Source organism: Zootoca vivipara, chromosome 13 (genome assembly GCF_963506605.1).
Source record: "Zootoca vivipara chromosome 13, rZooViv1.1, whole genome shotgun sequence".
Taxonomy (NCBI): domain Eukaryota; kingdom Metazoa; phylum Chordata; class Lepidosauria; order Squamata; family Lacertidae; genus Zootoca; species Zootoca vivipara.
The window spans coordinates 47,507,180-47,529,472 of NC_083288.1; the positions used below are offsets into that span (position 1 = coordinate 47,507,180).

The 22,293-nt window shown below is 45.3% G+C and overlaps 1 pseudogene and 1 gene segment (V, D, J or C); both read left to right on the forward strand.

Annotated features, from left to right (window-relative positions):
• Window positions 1-1,993: 1,993 nt before the first annotated feature.
• On the forward strand, window positions 1,994-11,361 carry LOC118078116 (immunoglobulin heavy constant gamma 3-like; annotated as a pseudogene).
• A 5,595-nt stretch (window positions 11,362-16,956) lies between these two features.
• On the forward strand, window positions 16,957-21,352 carry LOC118078118 (Ig gamma-1 chain C region, membrane-bound form-like). The segment is given in 3 exon segments: window positions 16,957-17,670; window positions 18,624-18,760; window positions 20,170-21,352. Coding segments are annotated over 3 exon segments (429 nt in total).
• The last annotated feature ends 941 nt before the right edge of the window (window positions 21,353-22,293 follow it).

The following is a 22,293-nucleotide window of genomic DNA, read 5'->3' on the forward strand; positions in this document are numbered from 1 at the left end:
CTGAAAGCTTGCCCGAAACCTGATCCTCAGGAGGAAAATCCCCTAAACCCAGCTAAGCACTAGGCTTAAAACAAGCTGGATACAAGGAGTTTCTGCAAAATCCATCGGATGCTCAGCTGTGAGATTCCCTGCCTTTATGTAATAGCAGCAGACTTCATGAAATCTAGAAGGGAACAAGGAGGAAAACGAGCTCTGCCCAAGTTCAGTAACGAGCTTAACATCAGGATTCAGGGATGCTGACCCTGGAGCAAATAGGAAATCTGAAGCCAGCCCTTTACAGGTGCTGGGGAGCATCTGGAGTGGTGGGGGGGGGCTGCCTGGAGGCCTTCCCTGATCCCAGTGCTCAACTAGGGGGTTCTTGACTACCCAGCTGAAGGCTGGCCTTCGGGTAAGCTGGTGGGGAGCATCAAGGAGGGGGGCTACCTTCTATTCCTGCTCTGAGCCCGGTTCTCAGCTAGGAGATTCTTGAGCCCCAGCCAGGTGCTAGGAGTCACAAAAGCTGATAGAGAGCAGCCGGGGGGGGCATCCAGATCCCTCCCAAAGCCTGATGCTCAGCAAGGAGATTCTTGATCACCTACCTAAGTGTTGGGGTTCACATAAGCTGGGGGGAAAGCAGCTTGGAGGGGGTAGGCATGCCTACCCACATTCTTGCCACAAGCTGATGCACCGCTGGGGGATACATGACTATCCACTTGAGTGAAATGCTTCACAAAAGCTAGTGAGGAGCAGCTGGTGGGGCAGCAGCCTGGATTGCTGGCCCAAGGGCCTCATGCTCTACTGGGAGAGTCCTTACCACCTAGCTTATTGTTGGCCATAAGCGTGTGGGAAGCAGCTGAACAGTGGGGCTACTTGGATTTTTGCTCAGGTTTGATGCTCACCTGGGGGATAAGCTGGTAGGGAGCAGATGAGAGGCTACCTGGATGCCTTCTTTGAGCCTGGGAGATCCTTGACTACCCAGCTGAACATTAGGATTTACAAAAGCTGGATAGAGGCTGCCTGGGTGGCTGCTACAAGCTCAGCTGGGGGGAATTTTGTCCATGCAACTGTGTGTTAGGCTTCATATAAGCTAGTAAGAGGCAGCCAGAAGATGGGGCATCTTTGATGCCTGCCCCAAGACTGACGTTCAGCCAAGAGATGTAATCAGCAGGCTCCAGGACTGGCTGGGAACAAAGGGACTGCCTGAGAGCTTGCTCTCACCTTATGCCCAGCTAGGAGTTCCATCTGTCAGGGAGGAGGGTGGCTGAAAATCTCCCCCAGCCAAATGCTTAGCTGGGAGATTCCTGAAACCACTACCCCCAGATGAGCAGCAGGGTCCAGCCTGGCAGAGAACGACAGGAAATCTTGCCCCAAGCCTAATGGTCAGTTGGGGGACCCCCCAAACCTCTCAGATGATCAACAGGCTTCAAATAAGCTGCTGTTGGACTCTCTGAAAGCCTGCCCCATGCTCATCTGTGGGGCTTGAGCTTCCCAGATCCACAAGTGGCTTCAGAAAAGCGGCAATGAAGTAAGGAAGTATCTTAAAGCCTGTGCTAAACAAAACCTGTGTTAAACAGTGATCGCAACCTTCCCGAGCAACAGCAGGCTGCAGAGAAGCCAACCAGGAGTAGCCCAGGGTATGGGGGAGCTGGCTGAGAGCTGGGAGGTTACAGTGGTGGGCTCCTCAGCCCTCAGGTGTAGGAAGCAGGTAGGTAGCAGGAGGTGCTATCTGAAACTCTGGTTCTAGCCTGGTGCTCAACTGGGTTATCCTTGACTATGTAGATGAGCAGCAGGCTTCATGGGGGCTGGGTGAACAAGGAGATTATGGGGGGGAAATCTGACCCAGGCCTGAAGCTCAGCCTAGAGGACCGCCCCCCCCCATTCCTACCCGAAGGTTAGGCAGCAAGTGTCTTTGAGGTGCCCAAGTTCTACTCCACGCTCAGAAAGTGTTCTTTGGAGCAGAAAGATCTCCAAGCTTTGCTGCACCGCAAGCGCTGAAGCCCTGGAATCTCTCTCGAGTGAGCTGCTATCAATGAGTGGGCTGAGCTGGTTAGGACAGGAGGCTTGTCAAAACTCCTAGTAGCAGGGAAAGTTTCAGGAGACCCACTGAAAGACCACTTTCTGGGTTCTGTACCCAGCCCCAGGAGGGTAGTGTAATCAAGAGGTTTAGAAAAGCAGGAAAATGCGATCTGGTACACCTGAGAAAGGCAGCTCTGAGGAACGGCACACTCCTGGGAGATGGAAAAGGAGCATAACAGTTTAAACCTAGCATGATTCCTAGTGGTGATTTAAACCTAGCATGATTCCTAGTGAGAGCAAGCTAGGTTTGATCCTCAGGATACGGAAGATGTGTATTGAACACCAGAACCTTTGAATTCTCTCCTAGGGAGGTGAGACTTCCAGGGTTACTGTGTGAGAAGCAGACATAACCAGGACTAGACCAAGAGGGGCTTGTCCCTAGCTTTGGAATGGTAGTGGGTTTTAGGACAGGCATAGGCAAACTCGGTCCTCCAGATGTTTTAGGACTACAACTCCCATCATCCCTAGCTAACAGGACCAGTGGTCAGGGATGATGGGAGTTGTAGTCCCAAAACAGCTGGCCAAGTTTGCCTATGCCTGTTTTGGGACAAAGGCATTTCAGAAAGCTGGAACTGACTGGATAGGTTAGGGAGCTGGGAGCCATAGCTCCTAGATTCTGCCTAGGGTTGCTAGCTGGCAGGGGTGGGGTGGAACAACCTCACAGTGCCTTCAAAAGCAGCTTGAAAAGCTATGCCTGCTGAACTTCTGCCTGCTTGGGAGATACTAAAGGCATAGGGAACATGGCAGCAGGAAAGTTCTCCTATGCTGTAATTTGCTGGGTTTTATTTATTGTAGGGTTGCCTTTTTTGATTTCATCATTTTACTGATTTGTTGCATGGTTGATTTTAATTTTGTCTATTTAATTTACGTACACTGCCTGGAATATGCTCTTTTTTATTATAAACAACTTACAAGCCAAATAGTTGAACCTCTGCTTTATCGGGTAGAAGAAAGTAGCAGGCCGGTGCATTGTCATTTAGGGAGTAGGTTAGGCCCAGAAACCACCACCTTTCACATTTAGAGCTCACAAACCGTTGCAAATGACTATACAAACTGACTTGGCTTCATATTATGGCTGGATTTTATCTGTTGTGGATTCGTCTCTTCTGGATTTAATCATTTTACTGAGATGTTGCATGGTTGGTTTTAATTTTGTCTATTTTACAGCATATGCTACTGGGAGAATTTTTCCTTTTTTATTGCTCATAAGCTGAATAGTTGAACATCCACTTTATCCAGTAGGAGGAAAGTATCAGGTCAATGTTTTGACATTTGTTGAGTAGGTTGGGCCCTTAAACCACCAGCTGCTGATACCCCGTAGACTAGATAATCTTACACATTTATAACTCCAAACAAGTTGCAATTGGCTGTATAAACTGATTCACCTTCATATTATTACTGCCAGTTAATTAAGTTCAAAATCTCAGTTTGCTTGCCTCTCCATTTTTGTTTCTTCTGTTGACCAGCACTATTTGATTGTCCTCTTACCAAGTTTCAGTCGAATTTGTATGTGAGACGGCACTAAGCAGGATGCAGGCCACCTGCAGCTGGTGCTGAACGAAGAGGAAGTGAGAGAACTCGCACAACTAAAAGGAGGCATGGAGTTTTGAGATGTGGGCAATGCCAGCAAAAAACGCCACCCGAGAGAGTGAGAAACATGCGCTGACTCAAGACACAAATCTGTCAATGTTCAAGGAAGCCATGTCATATTCACACCATACATTTAAAGCACTCTCGCTGCACTGTTTCATGGCTTCCCCTAAAGAATCCTGGGCACTGTAGTTTGTTAAGGGTGCTGGGAGCCATTGGAAGAGACACCCACCCACACCCACAGAGCTACACTTCCCAGCATTCTTTGGGGGAAGCCATGGCTTTTAAGGTGATGTAAGAGCGGATGGTGTGGACGTGACTGTGTTCCTAGTTCTAGTTACAGGTGGGTAGCCGTGTTGGTCTGACGCATAGCTGCCAAGTTTTCCCTTTTCTCGCGAGGAAGCCTATTCAGCATAAGGGAAAATCCCTGTAAAAAAGGGATAACTTGGCAGCTATGGCTCTGACGTAGTCGAAACAAAATAAAAAAATTCCTTCCAGCAGCACCTTAAAGACCAACTAAGTTTTTTATTTTGCACACGAAGCTCATACCAAAATAAAAAACTTAGTTGGTCTTTAAGGTGCTGCTGGAAGGAATTTTTTTATTGTGTTCCTAGGCAAGTGCATTCAGGATTGCAGCTATAGATCTTGATCCAGAATTCAAATCTTGATTGCTTCATCCCACTGGTTTCGGTCAGATGAAAGGGGCTTAAATCTAACGACTTGGTCTCAGATGGGTAGTGAGTCAGCCACCAAAGTGGCTATTACCTTTTCTCCTTCATCTTACTCCGAACCAAGATAACTCAGTAGCTAAAGGCTTTCTCACTGCGGCAGGAAAACCTTCCCTCCTTAACTTTCTGAGGGACACCTGAGCGCGGCCCAAAAGCAGGGAAGGAGCTGCCAACCTCAAGTGTAAATGTATCTAGTCTAGACACTTGTGATTTACAATCTGTTAAGCAACCGGAAGCTTTTGTCATGGGGCAGAAGTCCAGTAGCACCCTCTTGGCCTAAGGCTCCACACCTCCTAATGGACACAAATACCTTGTTCTCTTAGAGGTAGTAAACCTAGGTCTCAGAGGTAACACACAGCTGATGCTCTTTTAAAAAAACAAAAGAAATCCCCACATTGGTGTTGTTTTTTTAAGCACTGTTCATTTTCCACTTGTGAGCACACTGGGGAGGTGGGGATCTTCTTGCCAAGGTGCCAAATGTGCCCCTCTGTCCGACTTTTAAAACCCTCCCCAGACCTACCCCAGACCTTTCCTTTAGTGTTTTTCCCTCGTTGGAAGATGCCAGTGAATTGTGATAATGGCTCTTGCTTATCTGGGTGGGGGAAATAGAGAGGCGTGTGTGTGCAGAATTCTGACTTTTCTACAGCTAGGATTTACCAAGGTAAGAATTGCATTTGTTTCTCTCTTCACCATTGTTGCCTTTTTGCCTTTGGTCCTGCCTTCCAATGATATGTGGCCTCCAGAAGCCTGGCCACAAGGGATGTGGCCCTTTGCTATCAATCTTTCTTCCCTTTCCTTTGGGCATAGGCAGATGCAGGTTTGCCACCACAGTGACAGCTAGACCAAAACGACACCCTTTCTCCTTACTGCTTTTCCCCAAGCCCCACACTTTCTCACATTCCTTTCTCTTTTGCATGAAAGGATTCCCCCATCTAATGGCTGCACGATTCTCTCTCTCTGTTGCCACATCTTTCTTTCTGTTTTGTCAATGTACCATGTAAAATAAGAAATTGTCATACTGTACATGATGAACTTGCAGCCCAAAAGCTGAAGTGGAATTCACTGAATAACAGTGCAAATGCAGCTTAAGGACAGACGTCAGGCATTCGGCAATTTTTAGAGAAAACCAGCCTGCCAGTGGGTGTTAAACAGGGCTGTGTGTATTCTGCAAATAATTTGGCATCCTAAGCTTTTGCTGTTTTTAAAGCAGGTTTATAAATCTCATAGCTGATAAAATAGGCTTGAAAGTGAACAGATATTTCCTTGCCCCCCCCCCAACAAATAGCAGTGAGATCAATCATGGAACCTTCTTCATTCCAGGTGGGCTTAGCACTTGTCGACAATGGCAAAAATAAGAATGAACTCGGACGTGCCCAAGTGTCTTCAGGTTAACGAGCTACCTCAAATAATGTTTACCAGGCCCCTTATGGGGTTTGAGAATCTTATTGTTAAGAGGAAAGGATTTGTCTTGAGGATTAATAAGATCTTAATCAAAATTTGGGCAGGCTCCCTTGCTTGGCTGAAAGGAGGCAGAAATGGGTGAGCAGAGGGATGAAGCATACATATCTATGCTGCTCTAGATCAGAAAAGTCAGTGTCGCCCTGTATAAGGGAAAACATATAAAGATTAGCCTCCAGTACAACTGTCACCTATGGGAGATAACATAGCACCAACAGGTTGGCGTGAACGTGGTGCTAGAGGCACTTATTACCACTCACTGTGTTGTGATGAAGGCATAAATGAGACGATGAGATCCTGTAGCTCAGCTCATGGAATCATAGAATAGTAGAATTGGAAGGGACCCCCCCCCCAAGGAGCATCTATTCCAACCCCCTGCATTGCAGGAACACAAATAGATCCACATTTGCTGGACAGCATACCCTCAACATGTATTTCTCCACATAACACCGGTCTTGAAAGACCTGCATTGGCTCCCAGTACGTTTCCGAGCACAATTCAAAGTGTTGGTGCTGACCTTTAAAGCCCTAAACAGCCTCGGTCCAGTATACCTGAACGAGCGTCTCCACCTCCATCGCTCTGCCCGGACACTGAGGTCCGGTGCTGAGGGCCTTCTGGCGGTTCCCTCGTTGCGAGAGGCCAAGTTACAGGGAACCAGGCAGAGGGCCTTCTCGGTAGTGGCACCCGCCCTGTGGAACGCCCTCCCACCAGATGTCAAAAAGAAAAATAACTACCAGTCTTTTAGAGGACACCTGAAGGCAGCCCTGTTTAGGGAAGCTTTTAATCTTTAAGAAATTAATGCATTTTAATATTTCTGTTGGAAGCCGCCCAGAGTGGCTGGGGAAACCCAGCCAGATGGGCGGGGTATAAATAATAAATTATTATTATTATTATTATTATTATTATTATTATTATTATTATTATTTTGTTGCAGCGAGAACCACAGCCCCAACGGTCTTCCCATTGCCGCCCTGTAGCCAAGACTCCTCCACTGCCTCCCAGGTCTCCATGGGTTGCCTGGTCACTGGCTACTTTCCTGAACCAGTCACAGTACAGTGGAATTCAGGGGCCATCACACGTGGCATCCGGACCTTCCCTGCAGTATCGCGTTCATCCAGTGGCCTCTACACCCTCAGCAGCCAGCTCACCATCCCAACCAGCACCTGGGAATCGGAGAAGTTCCAATGCAATGTCGCCCATGCAGCTTCCAGCTCCAGAATCAGCAAAGAAATTGAGCGTGAGTCTGGCTGAGCCTTGGTTATCTGCTTTCTTTTTAACCTTCAAATGGACATTCAATCTGGCAGAAGAAAGAAAAGTAAAATACGAGGGTTGGGAGAGACGGGAAATGGATTCAGTATCTTTGGGTAGTGTTATTGTCTAGTACCAAGGCATGTTAAGCACAGCTGCAGCTCAACGCTGGCTTACAAACGAAATGTGGGAGACAAGTTCAGAGTTGTCTATTCAGCACTAAAAGTGATTTTAGGGTTGTGCCATTTCAGATTTCAGTCATCGGGGGCTAGGTGCAGAAACATCCAGCGGCATTTTTTAAAAATACACTTCAATGTTAAATTTGTGGTGATTTAGTTTTTTTAAAAAAATATTATTGCTGCTTTATTCTCAGAGCAATGTTACCAACTTGTGTACCACACACTGCTGCTAATAGTATTCATGACCTGCTCCTTTGAACTGCTTATATTCACTTGCACAACTAATAGGAGGGAAGTGCCTTGAGGCTGTTCAAAACTTTGGGATTAGTAGGAGAAACAACGGTGGTGAATGGCAGATGAATTAGTGGCCACTCACCCTCCAGTCTTCTATTGAAGTGGGTCTCTCAAGGCTTACATTGAGTAGGAGATAGGTCCCAGAATGGAGACCACTAAGATCACAGAGAAGTGGTATTAATGCCCCTCACATATGGATGGGAGGAGAAGACCAATTTGGTTCCTATTTAAAGATGAATCTACATAATTTGCAGCACTTGAACCAAAACATGGCCATCATTTCCAACATGCACTTGTGCAAAGCTGTTAATCAGCCAAGTAATGTCTACAAAAATACATATTTCGTGTGTGTGTGTAAATAATATAAAAGAATGTGTTACATTAAAACCATTGCTTGACAGCAGGCATCCCCAAATTCCAGCCCTCCAGATGTTTTGGACTACAATTCCCATCTCCCCCGACCACTGGTCCTGTTAGCTAGGGATCATGGGAGTTGTAGGCCAAAACATCTGGAGGTCCACAGTTTGGGGGTGCCTGCTTTACAGGAATGTTTATATTAGGCAAAATTTCATTCAAAGCTGTGTGGATTAGGAGAAGCTTGAATTAAAATGCAGATGACTTTTCATGAGGACTGGTTTGCAGATTGGTGTGAAAAAAACTTGAAAAATAAGCAACTGAGAGAAACCATAACTGACAGATTCACCCATCCCTGCCTTCCAATAATGTCTACCCCTCCAGGCCAAACTGCGAAACCACCAGTGGCCCCGGAAGTCCGGCTGCTCCATTCCTCCTGCGATTCCAGATCCAGTGATGCCACCATTGAGCTGCTCTGCATTATCTCCAGGTTTTACCCCAAAGTGGTGACAGTGGAATGGCTGGTAGGTGGAGAAGCTGGACAGCTGGTTGCATTGACTGATGAGCCCAAGAAGGATGACCACGGATACACTTTCAGTACCACAAGCACCGTCAATGTTAGCCAAGCAGACTGGCAGGCTGGGAAGGTCTACTACTGCCAGGTGTTCCACGAAGCAACCCAAACCAAAGTGAAAAGCAAAGCCAAGATATGTGAAGGTAAGAGCAGCTGACTAAGTTGGCACTTGGGTTTTCCTCTGTTTTGGTGGGCATGGACTGGAATGTGAAGGAGAGGGCTGCTTCCAGATTGCAGCTTCCTCCCACTTCATTTATAGATATATAGATATAGCTGCTTTCAATTAGGGCCTATTGAATTAAGCCTTGAACACATGCTCTTACTGGTAGAGTAGTTGTTTTCCATTTCTCATGGAAGCAGGACTCTGGGAAGACATGGTGGAGTGGACATCAGAGTGCCTCACATGTCCATGAAAAGTCTTGGCAAATATGCTACCCTCTTCGGGGGGGGGGGGGTCAGAGGACATTTTCCATCCTCTACAACATGTAGAGAAACCTTCTCCTGGGTAGAACAATGTAGTATTGATAGCAGAAGATGATGTTGTAGAAAAGGGTGACAGGGAACTGTGTTCCTGCTCTTTATTCACAATGGAACATGGAGCTTTTATTAATTTTAGGACACCAAAGGGCACCAAACGCCAGCTTCCTTCTTTTAATATTTGTACCAAGTCTGGAGTTTTTGCTCCCTTTTACTCTGCAGCAAGGAATGCCCTTCTTAACAGATTATTATTATTATTATTATTATTTTATATTTGTACCCTGTCCATCTGACTGGGTTACCCCAGCCACTCTGGGCTGCTTCCAACAAATATAAAAGCGTAATAAAACATCAAACATTAAAAACTTCCCTATACAAGGTTGCCTTCAGACGTATTCCAAAAGTTGTATAGTTCTTTATCTCCTTGACATCTGATGTGAAGAAGTGAGAATCAAATAGAGAACTAACATGAAGCTTGTGCCTCCCCCTCCAGATGCCACCGTCTCCCCTTCCACTGGCATTGACGTGAGAATCATACGCCCAACTCCAAAAGACCTGTATCTAAACAGCGACCCCAAACTCATCTGCGTGGTGGAAAACCTGATAGATACAGAGGGGCTGAAAATCAGCTGGTCACGGCAAACATCAGGACCTGTGAGCCAAGAACTACTGGAAACAAAAGAACAGCCTAATGGAAGGTACACCGCTACAAAGGCCCTCTCTGCCACAACTTGGCTACAGGGAGATGAATTCACCTGCAAAGTGGAATATCCAGGCCTGGTTGCTCCCATCATTAGGACTGTTGCCAAGACGACAGGTAAGGGGGAAACAGGGTTGGTCTCCCATCCCGGGGTTGATGGCTTTGTTCAGCAGGAAAACACAACTTGGCAAATCTGCAGTTTACGCTAGAGACACAAGTTACAATTTCAGGCAGTCTGGTAGAGGTCTTGTGCAGGTTTGCACAATCTTTCTACCCTTGTCTCTGCTCAAAGGTTTTATGGTGCTAGAAAAACCTGCAATGCATTTCTTTTTAACCAGAAGGCAACACTGGAACCATGGTAAGTAAGGGGACAAGACTTCTCCCATTAATCTTTCCACTCTCATAAAAACCATTTAATCTCTAGTTATGGATCCTTCAAACCCCTGAATCTGTCTATTGATGTTTACCTGGCATTGGTTGAGCTAGATGAAGGATTGAACCAGTTCTGATGAAGGCAGATCTTTATGTCCTTGCCCTGGTGGCCCACTCCACACATTTAAGAAGCCACATGGGTAACTGATTCAGGAGCTGTGCAGAGCTTGCTCCCTGAGGCTTGCAAGATTTTCGCCTTTCAACTTCAAACCATGCTGCAACTTGAGCATACCAGTACTTTCTCGGGAAAGACTGGGATTCTGTGTGGGCTGGGTGACTTCTGTATATCTATTGAGAAACTGGGCTGTATAAATATAACTCATATCTCTGCCGTCCCAGTGTGTGCTCCTATTCATTCATCCAGCTCAAAGAGGCCCAACACATGCTATAGATCTTCACATAGATCTACATACTGATGGTGACTTCAGCTGAAGGCACTTCAACTCATTGGCAATTGAGTATTTGCCCCACTGTGTCTACTGCACAGACATAAACTGCTCTTCAAAGAATCTACCAGATAATATTTAGAGTCAAATGACACTAACAGCCAGGTGGAGCAACTATTGGAAACATACTGCTGTTATGAAGTGCATATGAACAGGCCAGAGGTGAGACGCGCGCTGTGCAATAACCCTGTCTGGAGACAGGGTTCAAGAGAGCAACATCACAGGGACTCTCATTGTCAACACTGCGTCCACTCATTTGGTCTAAACTTAACTACTGTTGCCTCTCCTTTTCTCTCACATATATTGTCCCTGATCTCAAAAAGGCACGACCCGTGCTCCTGAGGTGTACCTTTTCCGACCCCACCCTGAGGAAATCCGTACTCGGCCACCAATGCTGACCCTCACCTGCCTGGTCACTGGGTTCACCCCAGAGCCAATTTCTGTCCAGTGGCTGAAGAATCACAACGCTATACCTGAAGATCACCATGTCAACACCCCAGTCATGAAGAACAACAACAACCATTCCTACTTCATGTACAGCCACATGAAAATCCCATTAACTGACTGGAACAATGGAAATGCGTACACCTGCATGGTTATCCACGAAGCCCTCCCCATGAAGTTCACCCAGAGGACCGTGGAGAAATCCCAGGGTAAAAAATGATGGCCATCCCTCCTACGGCATTGCAACCTCAACAGCCTCTCCCATATTTTTTCCTCTAGCATTGTTAGATAAGCCCTGTGTAAATAATTTCCATGCATGCATGTTTGGCCTATGGCTGAATAAAAAGAGAGCCAGCTCAGATATATCCCATGTTGTGGTCATTTACAGGGGAATCGATGACTGGGGTGGGGTGGGTGGGTTATGGAATGCAAGGAGAGAATGGATTAAGGGGGTCTTCGTGATATTGGAAGCAAAATGTATTCGCCATTATCAGAGCTATGCCATGGGGAGCGGGGAAGTTGCAAAGGTCTGGTGTCAGTATATGTGTAGTTTTACTGCTCACAACAGGCCCTGCATGTTTCTCCGAAAATAAGCCATACCCCCCCCCCCAAAAAATAAGCCATACCCCGAAAATAAGCCATAGTGGTAGGCAGTGTACCATACTTAATAAATAAAAAAAACACATCCCCTGAAAATAAGCCACCGCGTGTTTTTTTGAGGAAAAATAAATAAAATATGGTGTCTTATTTTTGGAGAAACACCCAGTGAGCTTCATCTAGTTAAGTGGTGATTTGAATCTGGGTCAAATTCCACCGGGCTCAAGTCCAACATCCTGTCATCTGCTCCACCCTGGCTTCCATCTACACATGTCCATACACAGGAAGCTGCTCTCCTTTTAATGCCTGGTGCTGAAAACAGCAAGAGGCTGTTGTAACATTAAAGAGGAATATTTAGGTACTAGTCTCTGCCTCCTTCAGTCAACTGCCCCCAGGCCTCAGTTCCTTAGTGGTTCAAACCAATAGATCATGGCAGAGCTGCAGTGTTCACTGCATTCCAACGACATAATTATAGCTCAATGCTCTTTATATTTTTTGAATCTGCCACACCCCCAAAAAAATCAAAGCCCAAAGTTGGCCTTTTTTGGCACCCATATATGTAGAAGGGAGTCCTGCCCATATCGGAATATTTTGCATTGCCTCTCCTTCCTCTGCCTGCCCCAGATATTGATATATGGCACATGATGTAAGAAGCTGGCTTTTACTAAGTCTCATCGGTTTGCCTACTCAGAGTAGGCCCACTGAAATTGATATGTGCAATTTAGGTTCATTAATTTAAATAGGTATACACTGAGTATGGCTAGCGTTGGCTGCAAACTATGCAGCGTTCTCTGTCGCAGAGCTGGAACCTTGTTCCAATAAGAGGTGCAGAGCTATCTGTATGGAGGTGCAATACAGAGGCCAATGAGCAGCAACATATGTGAACACTCCCCCCTTCAGCACATATAGCTTCCCTTCATATCAACTCACCTGATCTGGATTACTGTGCATCTCAGTGAAAGGGCTTAAGAAGCAAGAGAATGCAAAACACCTGCACGGCTTGAAAGCAAAGAATAGTTTCTAAGGGCCAAATATAATGTGATGCAATGGGGGGGAGGGCCAAGTTGCAGGGAACCAGGCAGAGGGCCTTCTCGGTAGTGGCACCCGCCCTGTGGAACGCCCTCCCATCAGATGTCAAAGAGAAAAAACAGTTGGACTATGCAGAACTAGCTAAGTTGACCTACGGGATCCGTTACCAGGGGGAAACAAGGTTCCAAAAGGAATGGAGTAAATTCGTTGAATATATGGAGAGGAATTGTAGAAGTTTAAGGACACCTGCGGGACTAAAATAAATCCTGCAAACTGATTTTGAATAAGTAGGTAAAAGAAACTGCGGGATAAGAGTGGGAAACGAAGCCGAAGGTTGGGAGGGAGGGAAGTCTTAGCTCGGCGGAGCGAATTATATTAAGATAGAGGAATATAAGATGCAAGATGTTGTGTTATGTGTGTAGTTTTGTGTGTGTTTGCTTTATGTGTGTTAATTTGTGTGTTTATGTGAAAATTAATAAAAAAAATCTTTATTAAAAGAGAGAGAGAGAGAGAGAGAGAGAGAGAGAGAGAGAGAGAGAGAGAGGGAGAGGGAGAAACAGCTACCAGATTTTTAGAAGACATCTGAAGGCAGCCCTGTTTAGGGAGGCTTTTAATGTTTAATAGATTATTTTATTTCATTTTCTGTTGGAAGACGCCCAGAGTGGCTGGGGAGACCCAGCCAGATGGGCGGGGTATAAATAATAATAATAATAATAATAATAATAATAATAATAATAATAATAATATATTATTATTATGTTGGGCAACCCACAGTTTGCTGCTGGGGCTGCATTGCAGGTCACCGAACAAAACAGCGGAATGCATGTAAGCCCATTACGCCCCGTTACCATCCCTGCCCCCCGTTACGCCCCCTTCCAGGTCAAAACACAGCAAGTGTTTGCACGGCCGCATGTGCCTTGAATGTGCACAAAATGGTTGTTGCCTATATAGGGAGAGGTTTTCTCCCTTACTGCTCCCCATGGTTACAATAGAAGCACCATAGGGAAAGGTTATTTTAATCCAGAACCACATTAAAAAATAACCTCCCCTTGCACCAGGATCCTGACAAAAAAAGGCCTTCTAAGTGGCTATTAACTGTTAAAAAGAATCAGAAGAAATTTCATTTGACACCTTTAGCATCACATCAGTAAGACATTGGGGGGAGGGTTAATAATAAACCTGGTTTGACCCTGAATTTGAGGTGGGTGAGCAAACTGAGCCAACCCTGGATAGATGAGTGCACAAGTCTGATGGAGCCATGAGAAAGAATCCAATTCACAAAATATCCTGGCCATATTAATGGATTGTTCATATATTATTGGGTGGGTTATGAGGGGGGAAAGGTCCAGTCAAGACACATACGTACACAATGCAAAAAGGCAGAGAAAGGATATGTTTTCCAAAATGATAGTCGGGGATCCCCTCGGTACCACCCACAGAGCAAAATCTCTGACATTTTGCAAAACTGGAGAAGGGAGAACATGGGACTTTCAAGTACACTTTTCCCCAGCCAGCCCTCTTTTTGCAAACCAAACACACAACATCTCCACTTAAGCATTCTTGCCCTAGCTATGCTGCAAGGGTGCGGCCTCGGCCACGTACACCAATTCCCTACCTACACCTGCTCCCTGGCTACTCCTTGCTTCAATGTTAGCAGGTGGTCTGCTTAATGTACTGGTTATGGTTTGTTTTGGTGCTTAGAACTCCAGATTCAAATCCCTCCTCAACCATGAAGCTCACTGCGTGGCCTTTCTGGACATCCCTCAGAAAACAGGTTAATTTAAGGCTGTGCTAAAACATCCCCAGCTCCTGGCTTCCTGTTTCCGGCGGTGGGAAATGGCTGACTCCCATACAATCGGATCCCAGCCGTGCCAGAAATTCAGGGCTGATATGGAGGTAATTAGCCCTGGCAGACTCCCCAGGATGGGGGAGTACTGTCTCGTAGACCCGCAGATTGTCCAAGATTGTCAGCTTGCATCAAGGTGCAGGTGGCAGGACACTGGGTTGCAGAGCATGACATGACCGGCACTCTCCGAAGCCACTCTCATAGCCGGGGATATCTGTTTGATAAAAATAATTAGATTTGGACAATAAACAGACATAGTCTGGACCAAAGAAGACTGAGGAAAAACCTGCAGATTTGTACAGTCCCTGGCTCGGATTTCAAAGCGTGGACTTCAAAGAGATTCTCGTCATGATGTTTGGATTACGGAGGTATTGGTACACTTTTTCCCCCTCTACAATATGTATAATTGGTTTTCTATGCCAAGCCTCATTAAGAAACCTAATTTATTTTGAGGACTACAGATGGACCGCTATTTGCAATTAAATATTCAATTGCACAGCTTTACTTGGTTTGAAAGACTTCATAAAGAAGAGAAAAGAAGAAACAAGATGGTGCTTGTTAATATGACGCAGCACGGAAAAATGCGAGTTCCTCTCTGTTTTGAAGGAAGTGGGAGATGCTTGTTGGCTGATTTTGTAGTGATTTGAGACAATAAATTGGGATAACATATAGTGCATCTGCAGAATTTCTTCATTAAGTGCGAGAGAGAAGTCTGAATGGATGTCTAGCAGCCCCCCTCCTAGGGCCCAGGAGGGGGGAATGTGTGGTCTCTGAAAGCAGATTGATCATCAAATGATTCATATCTGTGGAATACAGTCTATTTACATTGCAATATGCAAACAGCATGCCTTACATCCAACAGCAGACTTGGACAACAGCCCGGATGGGAGTAACTTAACAACTTAACAACATGGGAGTTGCTGCATCATTAAACTGTAAATGAAGACTTAGATAATAGCCTGGATCGGGAGATGGGAACGAAGTTAGGAAATGCTGCACTGGCAAACAGACAGTTGGAAAAAATACGTATTTACAAATAAAGATGTACTCGATGGATGTAAGGATATATGATTTTGGACATGATTGAGAATTGCAAAGCCAGCAACGGAGAACTTTAAAGTGTTAAAATGGGAATGTGGAAAATAGGGGAACAACAAGAAGAAGGCAGGAACAAGACATGAAAGAGATTCTTCAAGAGGTCCAGACTATGGAAAGCCCAGGGGGGAAAATAAATAATAATTGGGAATACAATTTGATCTTTTTTTTAGTTTATTGTTTTTAAATGGATTATGATTTTATGTTAATTGCCTGTTTGTATTGGAAAACTAATAAAAACATTTTTTTTAAAAAAAAAACATCCCCAGCTCCTCATTTATTCAGGATTATTCCATCTAGCCATCTTCTGTGACTCACTGAAACTGTCAAGACTAGGATGTATTTTGTCTTGTGGTGAAACGGTTAAGCAACTGTTTTGAACACCTCTGGATATTGCTATTCCTCATTGATATATTACCCGAAAACATGGAAGGCAAATAGCATTCTGCAGATGAGTTGAAACACATTGCACAACAGGTTCTTCCTAAACAAACTGATGAGAATTAGATGAACTGGTACTTTAGGCAGAGTGCTGGAAAAGGGAGAAGGAGAGAGAGAGAGAGAGAGAGAGAGAGAGAGAGAGAGAGAGAGAGAGAGAGAGAGAGAGAGAGAGCTGTCCTAACAGAGTGAAGTTAATCTGTAGGACAAGACACAATCATTATGTGGGGTGAACACAGAGGGTTCCCAAAGAGCCAACACCAAGCCACTATTGCAAAATTTAGATAATATTAATTGTTATATAGGTCATAGGTGATCTTGCAGGTATACAGTTAGTGCATACCCTTCAACTCCCGGATTGAAAAATCCGGGATCAGCAGCGGCGCGGCACCGGAGGTCGCTTCTACGCATGTCCAGACATGTGGAGAAGCGACTTCCGGTGCCGGCGCTGCCCGATTTCCGGTGCCTAGACATGGGCAGAGCGGCACCGGAAGTCACTTCTATGCATGTCCAGACATGCGCAGAAGCGACTTCCAGTGCCGGGCTGCCCGTGTCTGCATGTCTGGGCACCAGAAATCCCTTCTGTGCATGTCCAGATATGCGCAGACAGCCGGGAGCTGGGATATGACCGTTGGCAGGAGCTAAATCCGGGGGTTTTACAGGATATTAATCAATTCGGGATGACAGTGGGAAACAGTAACAAAATACGAGGGTTTCCCGCGAAAAACAGGAGACTTGGCAGATATGGGTTAGTGCATCATGGATTTTGTAATCTATGTTACAGGTAGGTAGCCGTGCTGGTCTGCTGTAGTTGAAACAAAATAAAAAAATCCTTCCAGTAGCACCTTAGAAACCAACTAAGTTTGTTATTGGTATGAGCTTCCATGTGCATGCACACTTCTTCAGATACACTGAAACAGAAGTCACCAGACCATTATATATAGTGAGAGGGTGGGGAGGGGTATTACTCAGAAGGGTGGTGGGAATGGGTGATTGGCTGATAGGAATGGTAAACCTGTTGACGACTGTTAGCGACTGCAATTGGTCTTACAGGAAAAAGCAAGACCAATTGCAATCAGCCAAGTAAAGTGCACAAAAATACACATTTTATGTGTGTGTAAATAATATAAAAGAATGAGTTGCGTTAAAACCATTGCTTTACAGGAATGTTTATATTAGGCAAAATTTCATTCAAAGCTGTGTGGATTAGAAGCTTGAATTAAAATGCAGATGACTTTTCATGAGGACTGGTTTGCAGATTGGTGTGAAGAAACTTGAAAAATAAGCAACTGAGAGAAACCATAACTGACAGATTCACCCATCCCTGCCTTCCTATAGTGTCTCCCACTCCAGGTCAAACTGCAAAACCACCAGTGGCCCCGAAAGTCCGTCTGCTCCATTCCTCCTGCGATTCCAGATCCGGTGGTGCCCCCATTGAGCTGCTCTGCATTATCTCCAGGTTTTACCCCCAAATGGTGACAGTGGATTGGCTGGTGGGTGGAGAAGCCGGACAGCTGGTTGCATTGACTGATGAGCCCAAGAAGGATGACCACGGATACACTTTCAGTACCACAAGCACCGTCAATGTTAGCCAAGCAGACTGGCAGGCTGGGAAGGTCTACTACTGCCAGGTGTTCCATGAAGCAACACAAACAAAGGTGAAGAGCAGAGCCAAGATATGCGAAGGTAAGAGCAGCTGACTAAGTTGGCACTTGGGTTTTCCTGTTTTGGTGGGCATGGACTGGAATGTGAGGGGGAGGGCTGCTTCCAGATTGCAGCTTCTTCCCAGTTCATTTATAGATATATAGATATTGTTGTTGTTGTTTAGTCGTTTAGTCGTGTCCGACTCTTCGTGACCCCATGGACCATAGCACGCCAGGCACTCCTGTCTTCCACTGCCTCCCGTAGTTTGGTCAAACTCATGTTTGTAGCTTCAAGAACACTGTCCAGCCATCTCGTCCTCTGTCGTCCCCTTCTCCTTGTGCCCTCCATCTTTCCCAACATCAGGGTCTTTTCCAGGGAGTCTTCTCTTCTCATGAGGTGGCCAAAGTATTGTAGCCTCAGCTTCAGGATCTGTCCTTCCAGTGAGCACTCGGGGCTGATTTCCTTCAGAATGGATAGGTTTGATCTTCTTGCAGTCCATGGGACTCTCAAGTGTCTCCTCTAGCACCAAAATTCAAAAGCATCAATTCTTCGGCGATCAGCCTTCTTTATGGTCCAGCTCTCACTTCCATACATCACTACTGGGAAAACCATAGCTTTAACTATACAGACCTTTGTTGGCAAGGTGATGTCTCTGCTTTTTAAGATGTTGTCTAGTTTTGTCATTGCTTTTCTCCCAAGAAGCTTCCAATTAGGGCCCACTGAATTAAGTGTATCTGAAGAAGTGTGCATACACACAAATGTTCATACAAATAACAAACTTAGTTGGTCTCTAAGGTGCTACTGGAAGGATTTTTTTTATTTTGCAGTCTATGCTAGACTGTATGAAAAAGAAGGAATAATATTAGTAGTACATAATTTGGCATAATTCTATGTGTACAATTAGATATTAGTGTTGGGTGAAGGGATGACTGAAGTTATGGGATATTTTATGTTGAACACTGGAAATGACGCCTCTCTCTCTCTCCCCCTCACAGAGGTGGCTGTGTCAACAATGGATGATTATAGCGATGAGAAAGAGGAGGAAATGGATCGTCTCTGGGTCACCATCTTTGTTTTCTTCATTCTCTTCCTCCTCAGTGTTTCTTACAGTGCCACCATTACACTGTTCAAAGTGAGTAGAGAGGAAGGTCTGTTATATGTCTACATTTGAATCTTACAATGTGGAGTGACAGAGGCAGAATAAACACCGCAGGGATAGGGGGGTGGAAACAAAGGATAAGGCTGAAATATTTGTACTCTTTATTGTCCATTAGTGAATGGTTCTGTGGAGGACTCGGCACATACCTTTACTTATCCTTGATGCCAAATAGTCAATTAGATATCCCATTAAAATCAGAAGACTGGGATGAAGGAAAATATTTGACTTGTTGGTTTGCAAGAGAAGTTTAGGGAATAGGAAGGTGCTGGAGATGCAATGAGGTTGAGGGTACGTTCTTTCATACGTGGTGGACCTGTAAAAGGTTAAAAGCATATTGGGAAATAATCCACAATGAATTGAAAAAAAGTACTTAGTACTTAGAAGTACCCCCCCCCCAAAAAAAAAAAACAGCGTCCTTTCTCTTGGGGATAATTCAGACGGAAATTCTCAGGTGTCAGAAAAGGTTATTTACGTATGCCGCCACTGCAGCCCATGTTTTGTTAGCCCCCAAATGGAAAACGAGCAAAGTCCCAATGAAAGAAGAATGGCAACTTAAACTGATGGAATATGTGCAGCTTGCGGACCTAACATATAGCATAAGAGAACAAGAAGAACATATGTTTAAAGAAGACTGGAAAACGTTTATTGAATATAGGGGGGGGGGGTTGTGTACACTTGAAAACGTTGGCAGCATTAAGAAAACTTCAACACTGTAAACAAGTTTTGTTGGATATAATAATGGAAAACTGAATGGTTTAGTTTATGTAAAATATGCAGGGATTTATGATATGCAAAATGAACCATGGAAAGAGAAGGGAAGTCACTGACATTTTAAGGTTGTTTAAATGAATATTCTAAAGTGTAAAACAGTTAAGCTATGGAATTTGTTCCTACAAGAGGTAGTGATGACCCCAGACTTTTGATGGCTTTAGAAAGGATAACACAAATTCCTGGAGGATAAAGACTATCAATGGCTACCAACCTCAATGGCTAGGTTCCACAACTTCATTGTTCAAGACAGTGTTCCTCTGAGTACCAGTTTCATTCAAATCCTGCCTTTGGGCTACCCACTACAGCATCTGGTTGGCCACTGTGGGAGCAGGAGGCCAGACTGCATGTACACTCTTTGACCAGATCCAGCAGGGTTCTTTTATGTTCTTACATTTTCTTGTGAGCTGGAGGTTTATAAATAAATAAGTAAATAACTATAAGTAATAAGTACAGGGTAAGTAATAATACATCATAGAACTTGCAACCTGTGGCTGTCAGGAAACAGGGAGGACAGAACCACGAATGACAAATAGAACATGCAGATCTTTCTTCTTCCACACTCACTTCTGTTTTGTGTCTTCCTTTCTGCTCACTCTCGTTCCTTCCTTCAGGTAAAATGGCTCTTCTCCGCTGTGGTGGTCCTGAAAAAACAGCCAGGAGGCCCTGACTATAAGAATGTGCTCCAATGAGTGTCCTAGAAGCATTTCCCTGGGAGCTCTTGTCCTATACTCTGAGCGGTGCAAAGAAGAAGTCACTGGCTGGAGATGGGACTCCGTTTCCAGCATTAACAACCAAAGCTTCTCTCTGCTGTCTGCTTCTCTCCCCTGGTAGGGGGACAATGAAACCCCATCAAATGAATGACAGAGAGGCAATTTTGTTAGAACTTGGAGCTGGACTCGTCATATGTCATTTGCTGAGACTGCACTCCCAAGACAGGAAGCCTACTGGCCCTATGTATACATCTGTTTTCCACAGTGACTGTCAAGAAGAGCAAGCAGGACTCCCAACCCAAGGTGTGGAGACAGTCACACAGGCCTTGAGAAAGGAGTTTGGGGCATCTACTCAGCATTAGGTCCTCCTGAGTTCAATGGGACATACATCTAAGTATACATATGACTGCAGCCTGGGTATCCACTGGACCCACCCCATTTCAGAGCTTCACTTCTCCTCTCAACCCCATGTTCTGCCATATACTGTGCCTGCTCATCCAACGTACCCTCATCACTAGCAGGCATCCAGCCTCAACCAGCTATTGGACACACTGACCTGTCCTTCTTTAGCCAAATCCACCTAAGCACTCTACATGAATGTCCTATTCTGAATATTGTCCTTCCCTATACTGAATATTTTGATCCATCAGTTTTAAGACCCACCCAACACCAACAATTTGTTCTTCCTCAGCCCCATGACTGGCACTGAGGACATTTATCCTCTTTTAAATATTACATGTTTTGTGGTCACAACCAGGCACAGCGGGACGCATACACCTAAACATTTTGTTTTGCCCCAACTGACCGACAGACGGATGGACATGCCAGCTGTCTCCGCAGTAGCAGCGCAGACTGGAGCTCCGTCATTCTCCCTGGGGAGGGGAGTCTGGGGCAGCTGTGGTGGAGGTTACAGGACTGCTGCTCCTCCTCTTGTCGGGCTAGAGGCAGCCGATGAGCACTTGCCCCTCCTCGCTCAAGCCAACCCTGCCGCTGCCGCTGCCAGGGGCCTTCCTGTCCTCTCGGCGCCACCGCTACTTTCTAGCTATTTTTTAGCTAGTTTCTGCTATTTTCATATATTGGATGTTTTGCGGTCATAACTATATTTACTAGACATTAATAAAAAACATAAATAAATAAAATCATCTTCTGAAGGTTTTTGTTTGTTTATGCTCCTCCTTCACATACTTTCAGGAAGGAGTTTCATCCTCTTTTGAAAATTCCGCTTGTTGTCCTTCATTCCCATTAAAACCAGTGGTTTGGGAACCCGCAGACCTGCTGGTGTTGTTGGACTCCAACTCACAAGAGTCGCAGGCAGCATAACAAATAGTCAGGGATGATGGGTCTTGTAGTCCAACAACCTCTGGAGGGCCACAGTTTCCTCACCTTGCATGCCAAGACCCCGTGACCCCGCAGTTCTCCAGGGAGTAAATTACCAAATAATACAACAGGATATAGTTTATGGCAGGCATCCCCAACCTGCGGCCCTCCAGATGTTTTGGCCTACAACTCCCATGATCCTTAGCTAACAGGACCAGTGGTCAGGGATGGTGGGAACTGTAGTCCAAAACATCTGGGGGCTGAAGATTGGGGATGCCTGGTTTTTGGTTTCAAATAAGCCACAACTTTTATTGGTTACAGATGTGAACAGTTTGGCATAGGCATTTGGTGAAACCAGTTTATTTCACTTCAGCCCATCTGCTGGGAATGCATCTAAGGGTAAACCACGTCGGGGGGGATATGACCTACATCAAAAAGGGGTACCCCCGAGGGGACCCCATTGGAGGGGTGCTATGGCTGTAGCCCCCACCTGGGCATAGGATAGAAGCTACTCCTCCCAGATGAGAACACTTCTTTTTGCTCTAGAGCTTTCTCCATTAAAACTCGCTCTTTAAAGCTCATTTGGAGCAAGCAGTACTCCACGGCAACCCAAATGGACATTTTTTCCAAATGAGCGCTAAAGAGTGGATTTTGTGGGGAAACCTCTGGGGTGAAAACGAAACAAAAAAATAAAAAACTTGGAGCTTT